The 21970-nt window shown below is 45.2% G+C and overlaps 1 protein-coding gene and 1 non-coding gene across 3 annotated transcripts in view; one reads left to right on the top strand and one right to left on the bottom strand.

Annotated features, from left to right (window-relative positions):
- Positions 1 to 21343, bottom strand: part of ITGB3 (integrin subunit beta 3) — a 61182-nt gene extending 39839 nt beyond the window's left edge. The window contains exons 1-2 of one of the 2 annotated variants that reach the window (XM_010363525.2): positions 21215 to 21343; positions 213 to 298 (exon numbers count right to left, since the gene is read on the bottom strand). In XM_010363525.2, the coding sequence (XP_010361827.1) occupies positions 213 to 298; positions 21215 to 21293 (165 nt within the window). In that variant the 5' untranslated portion in view covers positions 21294 to 21343. Of the gene's footprint in view, positions 1 to 212; positions 299 to 20277; positions 21141 to 21214 lie in introns of those variants that run through there. The other variant, XM_010363526.2, reaches the window with a different exon arrangement.
- On the top strand, positions 15948 to 16010 carry LOC115895014. The gene has a single exon (XR_004055224.1). It is a non-coding gene; the product is annotated as a U7 small nuclear RNA (small nuclear RNA).
- Positions 21344 to 21970: the final 627 nt, after the last annotated feature.

Raw genomic sequence — 21970 nt, 5'->3', positions numbered from 1 at the left:
AGGGGCTATATGGTAGACTCAGGAGAGTATTCCTAGCAACATCCCCATGACAGCTCCTCACCATCCATCAATGGGAAAAATTCATCAAAGTTTTGCTTAGAAGGGACAAGGGGTATGTGTATTCAAGAGGGAGATGGTAACTTCATGGGTCTGTTTGTGCACAAAAGCAGCTTAGTCTGGAGAAGAAACAAGGTCTGGTATCTGCTCCTTACCTCATCAGAGCACCAGGCACACATGGGGCTCACAGCCAGGCACTGCTGGCAGGAGCTCACACCTCGCGTGGTACAGATGTTGGGCCCTGCAACAGACAGACGACGGCATTAGCACCAGATTTGGCTCAGTGAAGGTACTTACCTGCCCCATCCTTCCCAACTTTCCCAATGTCCAGGTTCACAGCTCTCAGGTGCACACAAATACACCCTAACCATACCACAGACATCTACCAAATACAGGTTATTGGTAAGGAAGAAGGAGGAGGAGGAAAATCAGGAGAAGCTCATCACCACTCTCAACTGATGAGGCCACAGTGGTAACAAGTGATAGGGCAAGGCTCAGCCATGGACCCAACTCTCAGATGGTAACTGATGGAAAGGCTTTAATTAAGAACTGGTTTGACACCTACATTGTGCAAATGAAAATATCTCTGAGGCCCAGAAAAACGGCAATGTATTCCCTCTTCAGTCATTCTGGTGATATTCACAGCCACTGCACAGGGGATCCAAGGCCAGATGTACTGACATTAACACACAGCCTAAATACAGTGGGGGCATGGAGGGCGGGGTGACTTCGGTGGCAGTCTCCCACTGGCTGGCAAAAGAAAAGCAAATCTGAAATCTTCTCAAGCTTCTCAATGCATATATCTTGGAATCCAACCATAAAATGCTCTAGGAGGAAGTGCAGAAATGTTAGAAAAGGCTGACCGATATACACTGAAAGAACATGGAATTTTAGAGTTGGAAGGTCTGTGCTTGAATTTTGAATGTTCTTCTACTAACTACTTCATGACCTTGGGCAACTCAACTAGCCTCTATGGGATGACAATATCTGTCTCACAGGATTTGTACAAAAATTCAGTGAGGTAAGGGGAAGCACTTGGTACACTATAAGGTGCTATTCAAATGTGAACAGTCCTCATACTGTCAAAGGACACAGCAAAGGCTAGGAGGAGGAGCAGGAACAACCAGGAAAATCAACACCACCTTGAGAAGCTCAGCCAGGAAGCCAAACCCAGGCATCTGCTTAGACAGAAGCCATTGTCCTCTCTAATTGCCTAGCTCAGCATTCCTGCTCCAACCAGGTGAACCCTGCCTCCTGCAGTGCCTTAGGGAGGTTTTTTCCAATATAAGGAGCAGAATGTGAGGGATCTGTTCCTCCCCATGACCCAGTTACCCTGACAGCTCCTTCATGCTGTTTTCTAAAGGGACTTCTTTGCACCTAGCTGGTAAGGCCAGCAAACGTATTTTGGAGAAATCAGCCTGACCATTGAGATGTTTTCCCAGTGTCCCCAAAACTTCTCATTTAGCGGTCTCCATTCATTTTATTACAGTGTGACTGAATTCCCTCCTTCCCAACGCCTGGACAAAAACACACTCAGAAAATGAGTGTATACACACAAACACACACACAATATTGTAAAGAAAAATTGTGGCCGGGCGTGATGGCTCGTGCCTGTAATTCCAGCACTTTGGGAGGACGAGGCAGGCGGATCACTTGAGTTCAGGAGTTTGAGACCAGCTGGCCAACATGGTGAAACCTCATCTCTGCTAAAAAGTACAAAAATTAGCCGGGCATGGTGGTGTGTGCCTGTAGTCCCAGCTAATCAGAAAGCTGAGGCAGGAGAATCACTTGAACCAGGGAGGCAGAGGCTGAAGTTAGGTGAGATCATGCCACTGCACTCTAGCCTGGGTGACAGAGTGAGACTCCATCTCAGAAAAAGAAAGAAAGAGAAAGAGAGAAAAGAAAGGAAGGAAGGAAGGAAGGAAGGAAGGAAGGAAGGAAGGAAGGGAGGGAGGGAGGGAGGGAGGGAGGGAAAGAAGGAAGGAGAGAGAGAGAGAGAGAGAGAGAGAGAGAGAGAGAGAGAGAGAAGAAAGAAAGAAAGAAAGAAAGAAAGAAAGAAAGAAAGAAAGAAAGAAAGAAAGAAAGAAAGAAAGAAAGAAAGAGAAAGAAAGAGAAAGAAGGAAAGAAAGAAAAAGAAGGAAGGAAAGAAAAAGAAAGGAAAGGCAAAGAAAATACAAATGTCCTTTCAATGTAATGCAGAGTGTTGACTAGCTGTCCCACCATGCTTAGGGATTATCTGATTTTCTAAGAGTATTTACCTATTGTTTGGCTTCTATTAATCAGGATATTTTACAATACTGTAAGAGTAGATGTTGACCTATCGAAAACCATAAAAATGGAAATGATCACCACTGCACTCCAACCCCGGGCAATAGTGCGAGATTCTGTCTCAAAAAAAACAAAAGAGAAATGATTCGTGATGAGAACATTGTATATTATTCTTTAATTAAAAAAAAAAAAAAAAAAAAAAAAGGCCGGGAGCAGTGGCTCACGCCTGTAATCCTAGCACTTTGGGAGGCCGAGGCGGGCGGATCACGAGGTCAGAAGATCAAGACCATCCTGGCTAACACGGAGAAACCCCATCTCTATTAAAATACAAAAAATTAGCTAGGCGTGGTGGCAGGCACCTGTAGTCCCAGCTACTCAGGAGGCTGAGGCAGGAGAATGGTGTGAACCCAGGAGGCAGAGCTCACAGTGAGCCGAGATAGCACCACTGCACTCCAGCCTGGGCGAGAGTGAGAGTCCGTCTAAAAAAAAAAAAAACAGCCCAGGTGAGGTGGCTCACGCCTGTAATCCCAGCACTTTGGGAGGCCGAAGCAGGTAGATCACCTGAGGTCAGGAGTTCAAGACCAGCCTGACTGACATGGTGAAACCCCATCTCTATTAAAAATACAAAAAATTAGCTGGGCATTGGGGTGGGTGCCTGTAATCCCAGCTACTTGGGAGGCTACTTGGGAGGGGCAGGAGAATCACTTGAACCCAGGAAGCAGAGACTGCAATGAGCCGAGATCACGCCACTGCACTCCACCCGGGTGACAAGAGTGAGACTCCGTCTCAAAATAAATAAACAAATGAGTGTTTGCTGTTTAAGCCACCCAGTTTATGGCATTTTGTTATAGCTGCTAGAACTGGCTAACATAACATTTTAATCTAATCATGATCATATTGTGGTGTACAAGGTAAATTATTTAGATAACAGAACAATGTATATTATTCTTATCCAACAACAATACCAATGATTTTTGTCTGATAGAAAAGGTTATCCCCCACAGGTTAAAGTTTATTGCCTTGTAGAATATTAACCAATTTTGAATCTATTCACTAATTCATTTCAGCATTCCTTTGACTGATCAACTATAAATCTCCCTTCTTTGAAATTCCTTTTGAACTACTAATGTCTTACCGGTTCTCTCATTACTAAAGTTGAATAAAATCTTTTACACATGTTCCCTTTATATTTGTGTAGAATTCATACTTTTAACTCCGTGAAAATTATATATACTTTAACAGTATCCATTTCAGGACCTTACTGGGGGGCAGGGAGGTCTAACAGAATGGGTACACACAATGAGTAGATTGTCATCCTAATTGAGTCACCCACTGATAATGTGGCCATGCGTAAATCATTTAACTCCTCTCAGCCTCCATTTCTTCAATTCTAATATTCCTACCACATCATAATTATTTATGTGTCTGCCTTAACAACACTGCCACCCTATAGATTTTAAGTCCCTTGAGACCTGCTCTGCCCTGCCCAACTCAGCTACATTTCTTACTCAGTGGAGATGCTCAGTAAATATGCATTGGGGCAAAATGAAAGGTAGGGGAATAGATGAAGTTTTGCTTTGCTTTTTTAAGCAGCTGAGCTCATTTCTCAAAATTATGCATAGAATTCCAATATAAAACATGTAAATGGGTTATAACAGTTCCTCAGGCAATTTAAACTTTTATTGTTCTCCCAAAACCCCTTGATTACATGTGGAACCCTTAAAGCACCTCCTGGAAGCCCCAGGTCTCCTCAGAGCCTTGAGTCCATCTAACTTCAAAGGCCCCGCCCAACTTTAAAATTCTACAAGTGGGATGCCATTCTAAGCCCATGGGTAACCTCTGGGGCTCCACTCTCCGACTTGACTACAACTTCAGAGTGTAAGTGTGAGGACCGTGAGTGGGAATGATGACACTGGTTCCAAGCCTAGCCTTAAAGCATCAAGGTCACCTCTGAGGTGCGGCAGCCCTGAGCCATGCAACGTCTATAATGAAAGAAAAGTAGCTGCTAGTTTCAGGATTCCTGAATGTTCACAACAAAAAATGCAACCAAGACTTCTCCCTGCATGAGCTGCCTGGCCATCTCTTAGCCCTATCATATTGTGGTATACAAGGTAAATTATTTAGATAAGAGAACAATGTATATTATTCTTATCCAACAACAATACCAATGATTTCTGTCTGATAGAAAAGGTTATCCCCCACAGGTTAAGGTTTATTGCCTTGTAGAATATTAACCAATTTTGAATCTATTCACTAATTCATTTCAGCATTCCTCTGATTGATTGCTGGCTTCCCAGGCAGATGTGGACATAGCCTCTCTTTTTCCCCTATCAGAAGACTTCTGAGAGGAGCACAGCCTGAACTATTTTAGGTATCTCCCTCCCTTTCTGGAGTTTCCGTGGGAATTGGCATGCAAAGGGGTAATTCTGGACATAAATGCCATTGATATTCGCAAGAGAGAGAAGCACAAGGAGACATCAAGAAAGGTTAGAAGAGGAAAGAGGACCATGGTAGGTATGGGCACTGATATGGTTTGGCTGTGTCTCCACCCAAATCTCATCTGAATTGCAGTACCCATAATCCCTACATGTCATGAGAGGGACCCAGTGGGAGGTAACAGAATCACGGGGATGGTTACTCACATGTTGCTGTTCTCCTAATAGAAAGTTCTCACAAGATCTGATGGTTTAATAAAATGCTTTTCCCCCTTTTGCTCAGCACTTCTCCATCCTGCCGCCATGTGAAGAAGGATGTGTTTGCTTCCCTTTCCACCATGATTGTAAGTTTCCTGAGGCCTTCTTAGCCATGTTAAACTGTGAGTCAACTAAACCTCTTTCTTTTATAAATTACCTGGTCTTGGGTATGTCTTTATTAGCAGTGTGAGAACAGACTATTACAGTACATTGGTAATGGTAGAATGGAGTGCTGCTATAAGGATACCAAAAATGTGAAAGTGACTTTGGAACTGAGTAACAGGCAGAAATTGAAACAGTTTGGAGGGCTCAGAAGAAGATAGGAAAATGTGGGAAAGTTTGGAGCTTCCTAGAAACTTGGAGGGCTCAGAATACAGTAAGATGTGGTAAAGTTTGGAACTTCCTAGAGACTTGTTGAATGACTTTGACCAAAATGCTGATAGTGATATGGGCAATGAAGTCCACACTGAGGTGGTCTCAGAGGAGATGAGGAACTTATTGGGAACTGGAGTAAAGGTCATGTTTGCTATGCTTTAGCAAAGAGACTGGCAGCATTCTGCCCCTGACCTAGAGATCTGTGGAATATTGAACGTGAGAGAGATGATTTAGGGTATCTGTCAGAAGAAATTTCTAAGCATCAAAGCATTTAAGGGGAAGCAGAGCATAAAGGTTTGGAAAATTTGCAGGCTGACAATGTGATAGAAAAGAAAAACCCATTTTCTGTGGAGAAATTCAAGTCAGCTGCAGAAATAAGTAACTAGGAGCTGAACGTTAATTACCAAGACAATGGGGAAAATGTCTCCAGGGCATGTCAGAGACCTTCATGGCAGCACCTCTCATCACAGGCCCAGAGGCCTAGGAGGAAAAAATGGTTTCCTGGGCCAGGCCCAAGGTCTCCCTGCTATATGCAGCCTAGGGACTTGGTGACCTGCATCCAAGCCACTCTAGCCATGGCTAAAAGTCACCAATTTAGAGCTCGGGCCATGGTTTCAGAGGATGCAAGCCCCAAGCCTTGGCAGCTTCCATGTGGTGTTGAGCCTGCAGGTGCACAGACGTCAAGAATTGACATTTGGGAATCTCTGCCTAGATTTCGGAGGATGTATGGAAACACCTGGATGTCCAGGCAGAAGTTTGCTACAGGGCAAGGCCCTCATGGAGAGCCTCTGCTAGGAGAGTGCACAAGGGAAATATGGGTCAAGGCCCCCACATAGAAACCCCCTCCTTGGGCACTGCCTAGTGGAGCTGTGAGAAGAGGACCACCATCCTCCTGACTAGAATGGTAGATCCATTGACAGCCTGCACCATGTGCCTGGAAAAGCTGCAGATATTCAATGCCATTCCATGAAAGTTGCCGGTAGAGAGGCTGTACCCTGCAAAACCACAAGGGTGGAGCTGCCCAAGGCCATAGGAGCCCACCTCTTGCATCAATATGACTTGGGTGTGAGACATAGAGTCAAAGGAGATTGTTTTGGAGCTTTACAACTTGACTGTCCTGCTGGATTTCAGACTTGAATGGGGCCAGTAGCCCCTTTGCTTTAGCCAATTTCTCCCATTTGGAATGGCTGTATTTACCCAATGACTATACTCCCATTGTATCTAGGAAGTAACTAATTTGCTTTCAATTTCACAGTCTCATAGGCAGAAGAGACTTGCCTTGTCTCAGATGAGACTTTGGACTGGGATGTTTGAGTTGATTCTGGAATGAGTTAAGATTTGTGGGAACTGTTGGGAAGTCATGATTGTGTTTTGAAATGTGAGGACATGAGATCTGGGAGGCGCTAGGGGTGAAATGATATGGTTTGGCAGTGTGGCCCCTGCCCCACCCCCCTGATCTCCTCTTGAATTGTAGTTCCCATAATCCCCAGGTGTTGTGGGAGGGACCTGATGAGAGGTAATTGAATCATGGGGGCAGTTACCTCCATGCTGCTGTTCTCATAATAGTGAGTGAGTTCTCATGAGATCTTATGGTTTTATAAGGGGCTTTTCTCCCTTTTGCTTGGCACTTATCCTTCCTGCCACCATGTGAAAAAGGATGTGTTTGCTTCACCTTCCACCATGATTGTAAGTTTCCTGAGGCCTCCCCAGCCATCTTGAACTGTGAGTCAATTAAACCTCTTTCCTTTATAAACGACCAAATCTTGGGTATGTTTTTATTAGCAGCATGAAAATGAACTAATACAGACACTGTCAGATTACTTTTTAGGACTTTTCCCAGTCTATCCATTAACCATCCATTTATTCTCAAATTAGCATTTCCCTATGAGTCCTTGATTTCCCTATGAGTCTCTGTGAGCCACAATAGGAAGCTTTGCAAGATACAAAATAAATAACAGCAGGTCCCTCCCAGTGAACCAGTGGTCCCTGACCCCAGAGGATAAAATGAGGTGCCAGGATTTGTTCTTTAGGAAGTCATGCCTGGAGAGTCGTGGTTACCCAGTCCCTTTATCCACTCTTTTTAATTAATCACAGATTGATTTCATGAGAACCAATGAACCCCCCATATTACCCCCAACCAAGTCCTGCTACCCAGACAGTTCCCTGGAATGCAGTGGTTAAAAGTGACTGACTCATCAGAAGTCTCTGCACTGGGCCCATGCTGATTCAATGAGTTGTTGCTCTGAGCCCACCACTCCCTCCTGAACATGTGGAAGAAGTTTGGGCCACTATTTCCAGTCATTCATAAAGCCTATGTTCCTGCTCATTCTCTGGGGCCCAGACTCAGTCCTGCTAAAGTGGGAATCTACACCATAATGTCACTTAAAGAACAAACAACTCCTACCTCCTACCACCCCTTTCCTCTGACAGGTTAGCCAGAGCCGGCGACAAGGTGGATTGACCCCAGTCTTCATAGGGTGGTTGTAAGGATGAAATAAACCAAACCCTGTAAAACTCTAGCACAACAGCTGGAACACAGAAAGTACTCAATAAATGCTGCTGCCGCCGCTATAATTTATATTGGTTTTATTGTTGTTTTTATCCTGAGTCTCAGGTTGTTTAGGGCAGGTGAATACTTTTTTTTCCTTGATGACATCATTCTAGGGGATACTAGACATGAAGTTTAGTATGCCCTGAGCAGAAGGAGTGGTGGGAGTGTGCAGCCAGAAAGTATCACACCAGGGTAAAATGTTTAATTGTCAGATGTGGCTTCTACATGAGGTTAGGAATATTAGTCTTCGAAAATCCAGGCTTATGCGTGTAATCCCAGCATTCTGGGAGGCCAAAGCAGGAGGACTGCTTGAACCTAGGAGTTGGTGACTAGTCTGGGCAACATAGTGAGACCCCGATCTCTATGAAAATTTTTTTAAAAATTAGCTGGGCATGGTAGCATGCACCAGTAGTCCCAGCTACTCAGGGGGCCGAGGCAGGAAAATCAGCTGGGCCTGGGAAGTTGAGGCTGCAGCGAGCTGTGATCGTGCCACTGCACGCCAGCCTGGGTAACAAAGTGAGACCCTGCCTCAAAAAAGTTTTTTGAAAATAAAAATTTTAATCCAATCAAGACCAGCCAAGAAGTTTGCCTGGAAAGTAGAAGTAGAAGGTTGTGGTTTGGTACATCAGCTTGAATCACAGAACCAGAAGAGAGACAAAGGTTGGGAAAAATGAAGGAACAAAGGAAACAAGGGAGGGAATTGGATCCAGTGGAAGTCATAATGCGTCAGTGGGGGCTATTTTGAGGACATGTTGTCCAACGAGACAGGATGTTGGACTGTAGGAACAGGCCACCCTAATGAGGACAGGGGACTACAGGAGAGAGCTAAGTCAGAGTGAGAGGTGTTTATCGAGAAGGGAGGATGAGCTGCAAACACTATGGACATCTATCACTCTGCCAGAAAGGAATTCTAATCTGGGTCCCCAGCCCTGCCACTGACCTTCGACTGGTCACTTCCCAATTAGGTCCATGGGGACAGTGGGTGACTCACATGGTGCCTCATTATAGTCACCTGGTCGTGTGACTCATGAAAAAACAAAACATCTCATGCTTACTGTCCTACATAGGCACAAGTGGTTTCTCTAGAGCAAGTGGCCAAGAAAGTTTATTTTAATTTTGTGCCTTCCTTAAATGTAGCATCAGCTAAGTAACTCAAAGAAGGAGGAGACAAAGAGGTGGAGTTTAAGGTAACGCACACCTCTGTGCTCTGAGCAAAAAGCTCCAGTAAGCTGTAGAGAATCCAGGCAACCATATTTCATCAAATCTAACACTGTGGATATAGTATATATCCTGATTTCAGAGATGTAAAACTGTTTTTAAGTATATCAGAGCCAGTTAAATATGGTATTTAACACTGGAAAATATTTGTGTATAATTTGCCTCCACCAATATTAAAATGTGTTATAAGTTGGCTTATGTCCCCAAAAAAGATATGTTGAAGTCCTTACCCCAGTGCCCATGACCATGACCTTACAGAGAAATCAGGTCTTTGCAGATGTAATCAATTGAGGTCATTAGGGTGGGCCCTAATCCAACATGACTGATGTCCTTATGAGAAGAGAAAAACACCACATGAAGACAGAGACACACAGAGAGAATACCACGTGAGGCAGAGATTGAAGTGATGCAGCCAGAAACTAAGGAACACCAAGGATTACCAGCCAACACCAGAAGCTAGGAAGGAGGAATGATTCTACCCAGAGTCTCAGAGGGACCACAGGCCTGCTGACACCTTAATTTCGGATTTCTAGCTTCCAACAAGAATGAACTTATGTTGTTTTATGCTACCCAGTTTGTAGTGCTTCGTTACAACAGCCCTAAGAAACTAATACAAAATGGATTTGCACCTCCGTCATTTATATGGCATGATTTTGAAGAACATTGCCATGAAATACTTTGCATGATTGAAAAAAGCCAGCATGAAATGAAATTTTTGGTGCATTTAATCCACATATGGATAAGGTTTGAAAAGTGGTTACTTTAGCTGTACATTTTTCTACCTGTATATATCAGTGGTGTCAGTAGTCATTGATTCATTCATTCATTTACTCGACAAATGTTCATTGAGCATCTACCTGTGCCAGGCACTCTCCTAGGCACTGGAGACACAATGATTAACTAAACAAAGCCCCTGCTCTCATGAAGCTTACATTTTCGTGAGAAAGATGATAACAAAAAATACACAACAAAAATGCACAATTTCTAACAGTGGCAAATGCTGTAAGAAAATAAAGCAGGATAAAGGAATAGCAAGCAATGAGGGGAAGGATTCTCCTTTAGAGCATGTGATCAGAGAAGGTCTCTCTATGGAGCTGACATTTCAAAATGATGTTAAAGAGTGAATCATGGGAAGATCTAAGGCACAGACATTCCAGAAAGAACCCAAGACAAGATCTGGATGGACATCAGCCTGTTAAAGAAACAGCAGGCAGAGAGACAAAGGAGGAAGAGAGAAGCACAGAGGAGCTTAGAGGAGCCATTAGGGACCAGAACACTAGGAAGCTATAGGCCATGGTAGAGAGTGTGGCTTTTTTCTCCACATAGTGGGAAGCCACTGAGGAATCTGAGCAGAGGTGAGCGAAAAAAGATCATCCTGACTGCTGAGTGGAAGACAGAAAGAAGGGAAGTAAAAAGGAAAGAGATTTATTATTCAATTAGAAATGTACTAAAATAATCCAGGCAACAGATGGCAGCGGATTTGGATGGTAGCGGAGTCAATGATGTGGTCAGACTTTAGATACGTTCCATCTAAAGACTTGCTGATGGATGGCTCATAGGGCATGAGGGTGTGAACAAATGTGAACCTGAAAGAGCCAATCCTTCAAGATAGATCCAGAGTGGCTAAGTGGGCCTAAATTTTAAATAGAGCAAAGCTGCCATTTGCTGACTAGAGGTCACAACCCACTCTGAGTTCCCTGAAAATCAACACCTCTGTTCAACTTTGGAACCTCCAGAGCTAACCTAAAATAACCAGTCAGGGCTCTGCTGCCTTGACCAGACAGGCCTCAGTTGTTTCAACCAAACAGAACTAAGCAAGTTGGAATTGTTCATTTGCATAAGTGGACCTCATCAGGAACCTGGGCAGGAACTTACATTATAAACCCCCAATTCTGACACCAACAACTGAGTTTCCCCAATTTGCAAACTGTTCATTGGAATAAAGTCTTTCCTCCCAACTCCTTTTCAGAGAACTTTTGTTCACAAGGAAAAGACAAGAAGGATTTTTGTCTGAGCAAGTGGATTCCCTGTAGACAAAGTTCAAATGTCTTGACCACTGGCCATATCCTTTCATTGGCCCTTCATGCTGTAAGAAAATAAAGCAGGATAGGCCGGGCATGGTGGCTCACACTGTAATCTCAGCACTTTGGGAGGTCGAGGCGGGCAGATCACCTGAGGTCTGGAGTTCAAGACCACCCTGGCAAACATGGCGAAACCCTGTCTTTACTAAAACTACAAAAATTAGCTGGGCAAAGTGGTGCACGCCTGTAATCCCAGCTACCTGGGAGGCTAAGGCAGGAAAATTGCTTGAACCTGGGAGGCGGAGTTTGCAGTGAGCCAAGATCGTGCCACTACACTCCAGCCTGTGTGATGGAGTGAGACTCTGTCTCAAAGGGGAAAAAAAGGGCGGGGAATAGCAAGCAATGAGGGAAGGAGTCTACTTTAGAGCATGTGGTCAAGAAAGGTCTCTCTGTGGAGCTGACACTTCAAGATGATGCTAATGGGAAAATCTAGGGCAGGTACTGTCCTTGTAAATGAAGCCAGATTATGTCTGGTTATCATCTCCAATAAGGTTAACTAGGTTGTCATGTGCTGAAAACTGCATAAATCCCATCCCGCGACGGTGCCCTGTCTTCTCTAAGGTCGTGGTCTAAAATTAACACTCAGCTCCTGAGAAATGTGGTAAGGCAGGGGCAGTAAAACAACAGACATGGTGGCTATGGCAGAAACAGCATGCAAAGCAGCAGGAAACCTCATGTCTAAAGCCATCTTTGCCCTTCCTCTGACCATATGACCTCGAACACATCCCTTCATCTCTCTGGTGCTCTCTCCAAGGCCCAGTGCCTCTTTGAGTCTATGTCACATTCGTAGTCAAGAAGTTATAACTGCTCTGTAGCATTTAACGGGTCTAACCAGCCACATCGGCCAAGCACTGGAGACTCCAGACAGCTGCTTCCTTTCCCCAGTGCTCCCAAGTTGTTAGGATTAAATGACATAACACATATGAAAGAACCCTCTATAGCGGATGCTCAATAAATGTTCATTTCCTTCCGCCTTACTTTCACTCTAGTCACTTCCTACACCAGGAATCCCCATCCCCTCCCCTCCACCTCAGGGTCAGATGTGAAAGGGCCCTTTGTCTCTAACAGGATATAGTGAAGAAATCACTTTGGGCAGGAGACAAGAGCCCCCAGGGAGAGACCCAACCAATGCCACTGAGCCAGTTGTATGATCTTGGACAAGTCACTTCACTTCTCAGAAACAACCTTTTTGCTTTTTGGTAAAACAAACAGGGGTCAAATTCGATGATCTTCAAGGTGCTGCCAGTCCTGGAAGTATCCACTCTTCCAGCCAGAAAGCATCAACAGGTGGACTCATACCCTAGGAAGCCTAGGAACCCAAGATATAAGAACCCTCAAGCAGTGCACAAGTGGCCATTTCTTCCTGATGGCCTGATATTTCACTCAAACACTGCATCTCAAGAGTTCTGGAAAATTTTATTAGCATCGACCCCACCTCTCATCTGACTCATTCAGTATACAGAAGAAGCAGGTCTGTATCAAGCTGTCCGAGGCTCAGTCCAGGAGTGCCCTATTGGTGACCTCCTTGGCATCCTGCTGTCCAGTTCTGCAGCCTTCCTCCCCCAGCTCATGTGTTATGGGTGTGGACAGCAGGCTGTGGTGCTATCACCAGTCCTTACTGCCAGCCTGTCTTGGTAGGAAAGCAAACTGGTTCAACCGTTTTGGAGGACAAATTGACAACACCTATTAAAATTTAAATTTAAAATATGCATGCCCTTCGACCCGCCAACTTTTGTTCAAGAAATTAAGTCTGTAGAAACACTCGAACAAAGGTGCATAATAAACGAATAAGGATATCACCTGCAGCTTTATTTGTAGTAGCAAATAATTGGGAATGACCCCAATGTCTGCCAACAGGGAATTGGTTAAGTAAATTCTAATATATCCATATAACAAACAGTATGCCTTATGGCTAGAATTATAGCTCTTGGGATAAATAATGGAAAGCCATAAGCTGACATAAAAAGATGCCTAGAGTATATTATTAAGAGACAATGGGCCAGGTGCGGTGGCTTATGCGTGTAATCCCAGCAATTTGGGAGGCTGAGGTGGGTGGATCACCTGAGGTAAGGAGTCCAAGACCAGCCTGGCCAATGTGGCCAAACCCTGTCTCTACTGAAAATACAAAAATTAGCTGAGCGTGGTGGCAAATGCCTGTGATCCCAGCTACTCGGGAACCTGAGGCAGGAGAATGGCTTGAACCCAGGAGGCAGAGGTTGCAGTGAGCCAGGATCACGCAACTGCACTCCAGCCTGGGTGACAGAGTAAGACTCTGTCTCAAAAAAAAAAAAAAAAAAAAGATCCTATTATTGATTATCCTATTTGAGAAATAACAATAATGATAAATAATTATATATGTTGACAAATACATAGGAAAAAACTCTGCAGTAACTATCAGCAGTGGTTATCTTTAAGGACAAGACTACAAGGAACTGGTACTTGTACTTTCTGCGTTATATTTCTGAGCTGCCTTTTTTTTTTAATAATAAGCTTAATTACTTTTATAAGCTAAAAGAAAATTAAAGCTAATTTGAAATGTCCTCTGTTCTGCCTCCCTGTAGACATTTGCATTGATTTAAATGTAGGCTCCGCAGAGTCTGCTGGGCTTTCTACAAACTGCACCTTCAGCATCAAAACCTCTTGGAATGGCAAACTTAGCAGGAACATAAGAATGAGCTTTGGGGTATGAGTTGCATGAGGAGATGCTGGTCAAGGGATATAAATTTTCAGTTAGACAGAAGAAATAAGTTCAAGAGATCCACTGTACAACATGGTGACTAAAGTTAATAGCCACATGTCATCTACCTGAAAATTGTTGAGCGGAGATTTTTAAGTGTTCTCACCACAAATAAACGATAAGTATGTATGTGAGGTAATGCATATGTTATTTAACTTCATTTAACCATTCCACAATGTGTACGTATTTCAAGACGTCATGTTGTACATCATAAATATATATAATTTTTATTTGTTAATTTTAAACAACAATAATAATAATAATGAAAGAGAATGGAGAAAAAAAGGAGTAAACTTTGTCAGGCCCACTCTCACAGCCTTCAAGAACTGCCCAGGACAGTATGGTCTGTTCTCAACTTGTGGAAGCCCCAGGAAGGAAACACCACCCTCCCCTCCCCTGGGGACTGGTCAAATATGCTCCCTGCAGGCGGCTCCAGCAAAAGTTCAATCTGGAGTTCAACAAGCGCGATGGCTAAAGTTGGGGTTTGGAGCCATCAGTGGATCTCATAGACCCAGGTTTCTCTATCCAAAAATTCCATTAGCAAAGAGATGCAGTGTTGACTACAGGGACTTTTTTTTTTTTTTTTTTTTTTTTTTTTTTTTTTTTTTGAGACGGAGTCTCGATCTGTGGCCCAGGCTGGAGTGCAGTGGCCGGATCTCAGCTCACTGCAAGCTCCGCCTCCCGGGTTTACGCCATTCTCCTGTCTCAGCCTCCTGAGTAGCTGGGACTACAGGCGCCCGCCACCTTGCCCAGGATGGTCTTGATCTCCTGACCTCGTGATCCGCCCGTCTCGGCCTCCCAAAGTGCTGGGATTACAGGCTTGAGCCACCGCGCCCGGCCGACTACAGGGACTTTTTAAGTGGCTACTGAATGTGTCTTCTGCCAAGCTTCTGGAGCTCTCTTCTAGTGCAAAGTTTTTCAAGCTTGATTTTAACAGCAGGATCTTCTTTTTTTCCCAAAGAAATCATTACATGAAATCCAAATTGTTAATTAGTTAAAAGAGTTCCAGTTGAAGGTGGTGGGGAGGGGCAGGAGCACACTGAAGTATCTCCCTTCATCTTCTCTGTCCCACTTTGCAGCCCCTGGGACAGCAAGAGACTGAGGTCTAAAAGTAAGGTGACTTGTTCAAAGTCACCCAGCAAGCTGATGAAAAAGCCTGCAGAACTGTGAATCAAATGTAGGTTTCTTAATTCCAGATAAATTGTTCTTTCCGCACTGAGGTTTTTTCTATATGAAAGAAAGTACTATATATCACGGATTTAAATAAAGGAATACACACACACAAGCGCGCACACACACACACACACACACACACAAAGAATCATAAATGCGAGGGGAAAATGTGTAAACAGAATACACCACCTGATTAATATGAACATTATAGAGAAATAGAATTGGAAGGGAACTAGCAATTTTAATGACTGACAATGATCCTATGTGGATGAACCTATTTGAGAAATAACAATATTTGTTTTGTTTTGTTCTGTTTTTTGAGGCGGAGTTTCACTCTTGTTGCCCAGGCTGGAGTGCAATGGTGTGATCTCTGCTCACCGCAAACTCTGCCTCCTGGGTTTAAGCGATTCTCCTGCCTCAGCCTCCCGAGTAGCTGGGATTACAGGCATGCATCACCATGCCCAGCTAATTTTGTATTTTTAGTATAGATGGGGTTTCTCCATGTTGGTCAGGTTGGTCTCAAACTCCTGACCTCAGGTGATCCACCCACCTCGGCCTCCCAAAGTGCTGGGATTATAGGCAGGAGCCACCGTGCCCGGCCGAGAAATAACAATATTTGTTATTTTGACTTTTTAAAGATGAGTATCACCTCATTCTTTCTCCTTCTCTCCTTGAATATTTAAACATCTTCACTAACTGAACTAAGAAACTGAACTAACTCAACTATAAAACAGAAAGAGTGGGGTGAGTAAATAGTCTTTTCATGCGAACATGACAGAAAAACAGAAGACATCTAGTGTTACGTCTGGTGTTAGAATTTGTCTATCAGGCTTTCTGGTTTTGGCCAAAAAGCCACTCACCCTCCCAAAAAAGAGGAAAAAAAAAAAAGTCAAGTGGGTTGTTTTTTCAGAGATGCTACCAAAAATGTAAAAAGGTAGAATAGCCCCAGGTTTACTCAACAACTTCTGGCTCCAAGCATCATGACATACAATATTTGGCCACAAAATATCTGTTACTCCTATGAGCAAGAATAATAAGTGTTGGTTGCTACAAAATCCTCTCTAATATCTAAGTCTTTAACTACTTAGCACATGGAAAAATCTAATGGCTTATACATAGCCAAATACATCTATCCAATTAGAAAATTTAGAAACTGAAAGTGGATAGCACCTTCAAGGTTTAATGGATCCGGTCCCACTGTTTTCAGGGTAACTGTTCCAACACTGAGGATGATGGAGTGGCCTCAGACAATGTCTTAGAGTTACTGATAGATGCAGCATCATAGATGAACCCCAAATGTATTATGCTAAGTGAAAGAAGCCAGACTGAAAGTCTATACACTGCATGATTTCATTTATATGACATTTTGTAAAACAGAACTGCAGGGACAGGAAACCGATCAGTGGTTGCAACGGACGAGGGTTGAGGGTAGGGTATCAATTACAAAAGAGTTGGGGGGTACCTGGCACAGTAGCTCATGCCTGTAATCCCAACAATTTGGGAGGCCGAGGTGGGCAGATTGCCTGAGTTCAGAAATTCGAGACCAGCCTGGGCAATATGGTGAGACCCTGCCTCTATAAAGAAAAAGAAGGAAAAAAAAAGAGCTTGGGGGAACTTTGGGGGATGATGGAAATATTCTGTATCTTGATAATGGCAATGGTTACTTGACTGTATACATTTGTCAAAATTCATAGAACTGTACGCACTAAAAAGGGTGAATTTTACTGTACATAAAATTATACCTGATTTACCTAACCAAAAAAAAAAAAAAAAAAAAAAGAAGAGTGTTTCTGGTGAGACTGCGTGCATGGACAGAAAGGCAGATGCTATCACTTTTTTGCTGGAGAGTTTCACGTTTCAATAAATGCCAGCAGTTCCCACATGGAGAATAGGCAGTTCCCCTAAACAGAGTCATTTCCCTTCTCCCACCTTCATTTCCACTAGTGGCCTGAGCTCCATCAGGCACAATGAAGGTCCCACTCAGGAAGGGCCAAGGTTCAGGAAGAGGGAGCAGAGGCGATGGGGTGGAGCAGCAGGCCCACTCTGTGGGCAGCAGAGAGGGCTGGGTACAACGACGCGGTTCATCCCTGAAGCTGCTCAGTCACTCCCTCGGTTAATTATCTGTCTGCTGATTCATGAGTTGTGGTTCCTGTGGGCATGCTTCCTGGAGATTTCTGCCAACAAGGGAAGAAGGGTTCTTGGGACTGGGAGGGGATGATAACCAGAGATCCCAAGTAGGGTGGGGAGCTTTAGAGGAGAAATTTCTATCAGGAAATTCTAGAGTCATAGCCAGACTCCCCCTCCTCACTGTGGTGTGCTTACCCCATCTTATGGTCTTCCCAGGAGACCTCTGTCACTCCTCACCTTTGCCCTCACATCCACACGTCTAAGGGGGAGAAAGGAGAATGCTGCCCTTCTACTGGCTCCTCCAGGAGGAAAAAAAAAACGCAGATACTTTACAGAGGATCCCTTGAGTTTTTCACACTCTCAGATCACAGGTCTAAATGGTGCAACAGTGCAGCAGCTCAAATGCCCAAAGAATTCAAAATCTTGTCTATGTTTTAATACCCTCCAGATTATCCAAACAGCACTTGAGGATCTTAAATGAATGAGTGCAAATATTCAAATATTGGGTTTCTTAAAGAGAGGCACATCATCTATAGATGCCTTTTCGTAGCATTCCATAGATATTTATTTTGCTGCCTATGTGCCAGGCAGTGGGCATAGAGTATTGAACAAAATAGACACGTCCCTCTCCTCATGGAACTTGAAATCTTATAGATCCTTTTATCTTCCTCTTTTTTCAGATACAGAGCTTGAGGTTTTCTCATGGGTAAAGCAAATGTATAAACCTTTTTGCTCTTTGGCTGTTTCTGTGGATTCTTGCTGGGTTAGAGTAACTGAGATATGCCAAGTCAGCAATGAGGAATGAGTTGAAATAAGAGGGACCACCCCTCACATATGTGTAGGGAAAGGGACCCCATCAGTTTCATTCTGAAAGCCTGCAAAGTGCTTACGCATGAAGCGGTAACAGTTTTTGCCTCCAATACATGGTAGATAGCATGGATAGGAAGAATAATGAAAACAGTAGTTGTTATTTATTAAATACTTATTTTGTGCCTCTGTTTCATTTAATCAGCATAATCATAGGCATTGTTTCCTCCACCTTACAAATGAGGAAACTGAGGACTCAAGAGATTAGGTAACTTATTTAAGGCCACACAGCCTACAGGAGACAAAGTCAAGAATCAAACCCACATCTTACTGGTTTTAAACCATAGCTCTCCCTTTCCGAAGCCAACAAGCCTTCCTCCTGTGTTTCTCCAGGACCTGAGGATTCCTGCAGAGGGCTTCAATTGGACAGTTTCTAGGATATAAACTCCAGAAGAGAAATAAACACCTCAGCTTAGACCTAATTAGATCAGAATAAAAACCTAAACACGAGGAAGACACAGAACCCATACTTCCTGGGTGAAGCTAAAAAGATCATCTTTGTACATAAAATAAAAAACTTGATGCTATCCTCAGTCAACCTCTGTTCTCCCCAAAGCAGACTCTACTACCCTGGGACAACCTCTCTGTGCTACTCCCACACCCACACAGCTCTTTCTGTGCACCTTCGACACTTGGAGTCCCAACCCAACTGTCCTACTCTCATCCCACTATCTGCTTCCCCAGGGATCTGATGACCCTGCCACCAACACTGGGATGGCAGATATAAATATAGAAACTACTTTGCAAAGTTGGGGGCGGGGTATTACTCTGAAAGTCTGACTTTAGAGCCCCTGCCCTTAAACACTACTGTATGCTGCTTCTCAAAGAGAGTGTGGGGCTAGCCCAGCCCAACCCATCACCACTTCTGGAATCATCCCAATCACAAGATTAATCTGTGAACAGATCTCCTAAGGATTTTTTTTTTTTAATTTTTAGTAGAGATTAGGTCTCACTATGTTGCCCAAGCTGGTCTTGAACTCCTGGGCTCAAGCAATCCTCCTACCTCCACTTCCCAAAGTGCTGGGATTACAGGCATGAGCCACCACCGTGCCTGACCAGAGATCTTAAAGGATCCTTCAATGCAAACTTAGGTATGTCAATGCAGTGGAATCCAATACACTCCAAAGTGAATTTGGAATACTGTGAATGTGAAAATTTTTTAATGACAGCAAAAATTGTTGTAAGTGCATGGAGGCAAGCATCTCATCCTGGACAGGGAAAGGATATCTTTTTTTTTTTTTTTTTTTTTGACTGAGTTGCCCTGGTAGATTTCTCCATTCCCCGCATCTGATCCAAGGCTCCACATGTCCCAGGGCAGAATGCTGGAGATTCCTATTTCTGTGTCATAGTCATCAGACTGCACTCGAACACTATCAGCTGATCTGTTTTAGTCCCTGTCACATAGGAAATTCAGCAATAACCACTGCAATATTCCCCTATACGTCAACTGTAATTCCTCCTTCAAGATATCCTTGGCCAGGCGCAGTGGCTCCCGCCTGTAATCCCAGCACTTTGGGAGGCCGAGGCAGGCGGATCACAAGGTCAAGAGATCGAGATCATCCTGGCCAACATGGAGAAACTCCCTCTCTCTAGCGAGAGTCCATCTCAAAAAAAAAAAAAAAAGATATCCTTGCCCTGTCCAGGATGAGTCATACGTCTATACATACACAGAAGAGTCTTGAAGGGAATCACTAAAGTATTTTTGAATAGTTTATCTTTGAAGTGAACTTATCAACAAAGCTTCCCTTTTTAATCCTGGCCAGGTGCGGTGGCTCACGCCTGTATTCCCAGCACTTTGAGAGGCCAAGGTGGGTGGATCACTTGAGGCCAGGAGTTCGAGACCAGCCTGGCCAACATGGTGAAACCCTGTCTCTACTAAAAATACAAAAATTAGCAGACGTGGTGGCAGGCTCCTGTAATCCCAGTTACTCGGGAGTCAGAGCCAGGAGAATCGCTTAAACCCAAGAGGCAGAAGTTGCAGTGAGCCGAGAACCCACCACTACACCCCAGCCTGGGCAACAGAGGGAGACTCAGTCTCAAAAAAATAAATAAATAAAATAAAATAACAAATCCCTTCTGCAGGGTGTAGGTTGTTTTACGAGTACTACAGTTTTTATTAAAAATACTTACATGCACTCTTGTGTCATCCTCTGAGGCAGAGGCGGCCCGAGCAGACCAGGAGCCAGGGTTTCTCCCCACCCCAGGCAAAATCACCAAGGACTCCAAGAGGACCACGGTCAGCAATCCCGGGATATGCCCGCCTCCATCCCTCCACCTGTGTCACCAGCACCAAAGAAGCCGAATGCCGATTGCCTTGACGGCTGACGGTGTGCGCAGCAGCCAGAGACAAAGCCAAGGATTTCACCGGCCCAAGGGAGCCTTTTCATGGCTCCCCGAATACAGTAGAGATTTTTCGGGTGCAGGGTCTGCCCCGGGAGTAGAGGCACCGCTGCCACCCAGGGACACTGGAGGAGGCAAAGCCCTCATCCTGCTCCAAAACAATCCCGCAGGAAGCCAAGTTGAAGGAAAAAAGAAAAAAGAAAAAGAAAAAACCTTTTGAAGAAAGCACAACAGGAGAAATTGGAAATGTGGGGAAACTGGCTAACCCGCGCGCGCGCTCGCTCTCACCCAGGAAGCTACGGCGGCATCCCTCTGCCAAGGCCCGGGAACAACCCCCGGAAGCCCCACCTCGCCTTGGCTCCTGGGCCAGGAGTCCTTGGCCCGACCGGGACCACCAACGACGCGCGCAGCCCGGGCTGATTGCGGGACTCAGAGATGAGCCCACCGCTCCGTGAGCGCCGCGGCGGCCGGTAAGGCTCTCAGCCTGGCTGATGGCTTCGGCGTCCCGGAGGACCCGCCCCCAGGCACCAGGCACCTCTCAGCCCCGCCACCGCCGGGCCAGGAAGGTCCCCAGCTCCCGGCTCCGACGGCCCCAGCCAGGACCCGCGCATTCCAAGCGCAGACGCGCTGAACCAGCCCTCCGGGTTTCCCGGCTCCAAGTCCGCAACTTGACCGCGGCGCGGATCCTGGGGCAGCTGCGTCGCTGCCAAGCCAGAGCCTCACTCACCTCCGACGCCAACGCCCGCCAGCGCCCCCAGCGCCAGCACAGTTGCCCAGAGCGGCCGGGGCCGCGGCTGCGCTCGCATCTCGTCCGCCTCCCGCCGCGCTCCGCCCGCCCCACAGTGGGCGCCGCCGCCCGCGGCCGCTTTTCCCGCAGCGGGAGGGGAGGGGACGCGGTGGGTGGGACGCAACGGGGCGGGCCACGGACTTGCGCTTCCTCCCCACGGGCTTCTCTGGACCCTGTGCCTGAGAGGGAGTGGTGGGAAACTGCTGCTACTCTCCCGCCGCCTCCCTCGCCTCGCCCACTAGGACCCGCCTGCCAGCCAGGTTGTCAGCGCATCCTGGTCCCGGGGGTCCGCGACTGGGCACTTGGGAGCTCAGAAAGGCCAGGAGCTTCTGACCCCTCTCTGGACCCTTCCAGTCCCGCCTCCCGGGATATCGTGTTTCACTTGGATTCTTGGGACATATTCACCCACTGCCTCGAGTTTCATTCATTCATACTTTAATTCATTTGATTGACAAACATCTGTTAAATGCCTTCTCTGAGCCGGTTCAGTCCTTTCTTATTAACTAATTTTTTTCCTGCCTAGTTTGGTTTTCCAGTAGACTACCTACCTGTTGAGGGCAAGACCACATCCCAAGCTTGTGTAAGCAGTGATAAGTCCATGAAGAGCCTCGCCCTACAAACACTTGGTTGCACCTAGCCGGTGTCTGAAAACGTTTCAGAACACAGTCAGCATATTGCCTCCAAATTCACACTCAC

This window comes from Rhinopithecus roxellana, chromosome 19 (genome assembly GCF_007565055.1).
Source record: "Rhinopithecus roxellana isolate Shanxi Qingling chromosome 19, ASM756505v1, whole genome shotgun sequence".
Lineage (NCBI taxonomy): Eukaryota > Metazoa > Chordata > Mammalia > Primates > Cercopithecidae > Rhinopithecus > Rhinopithecus roxellana.
This window is presented reverse-complemented; position numbering and strand designations above follow the sequence as displayed.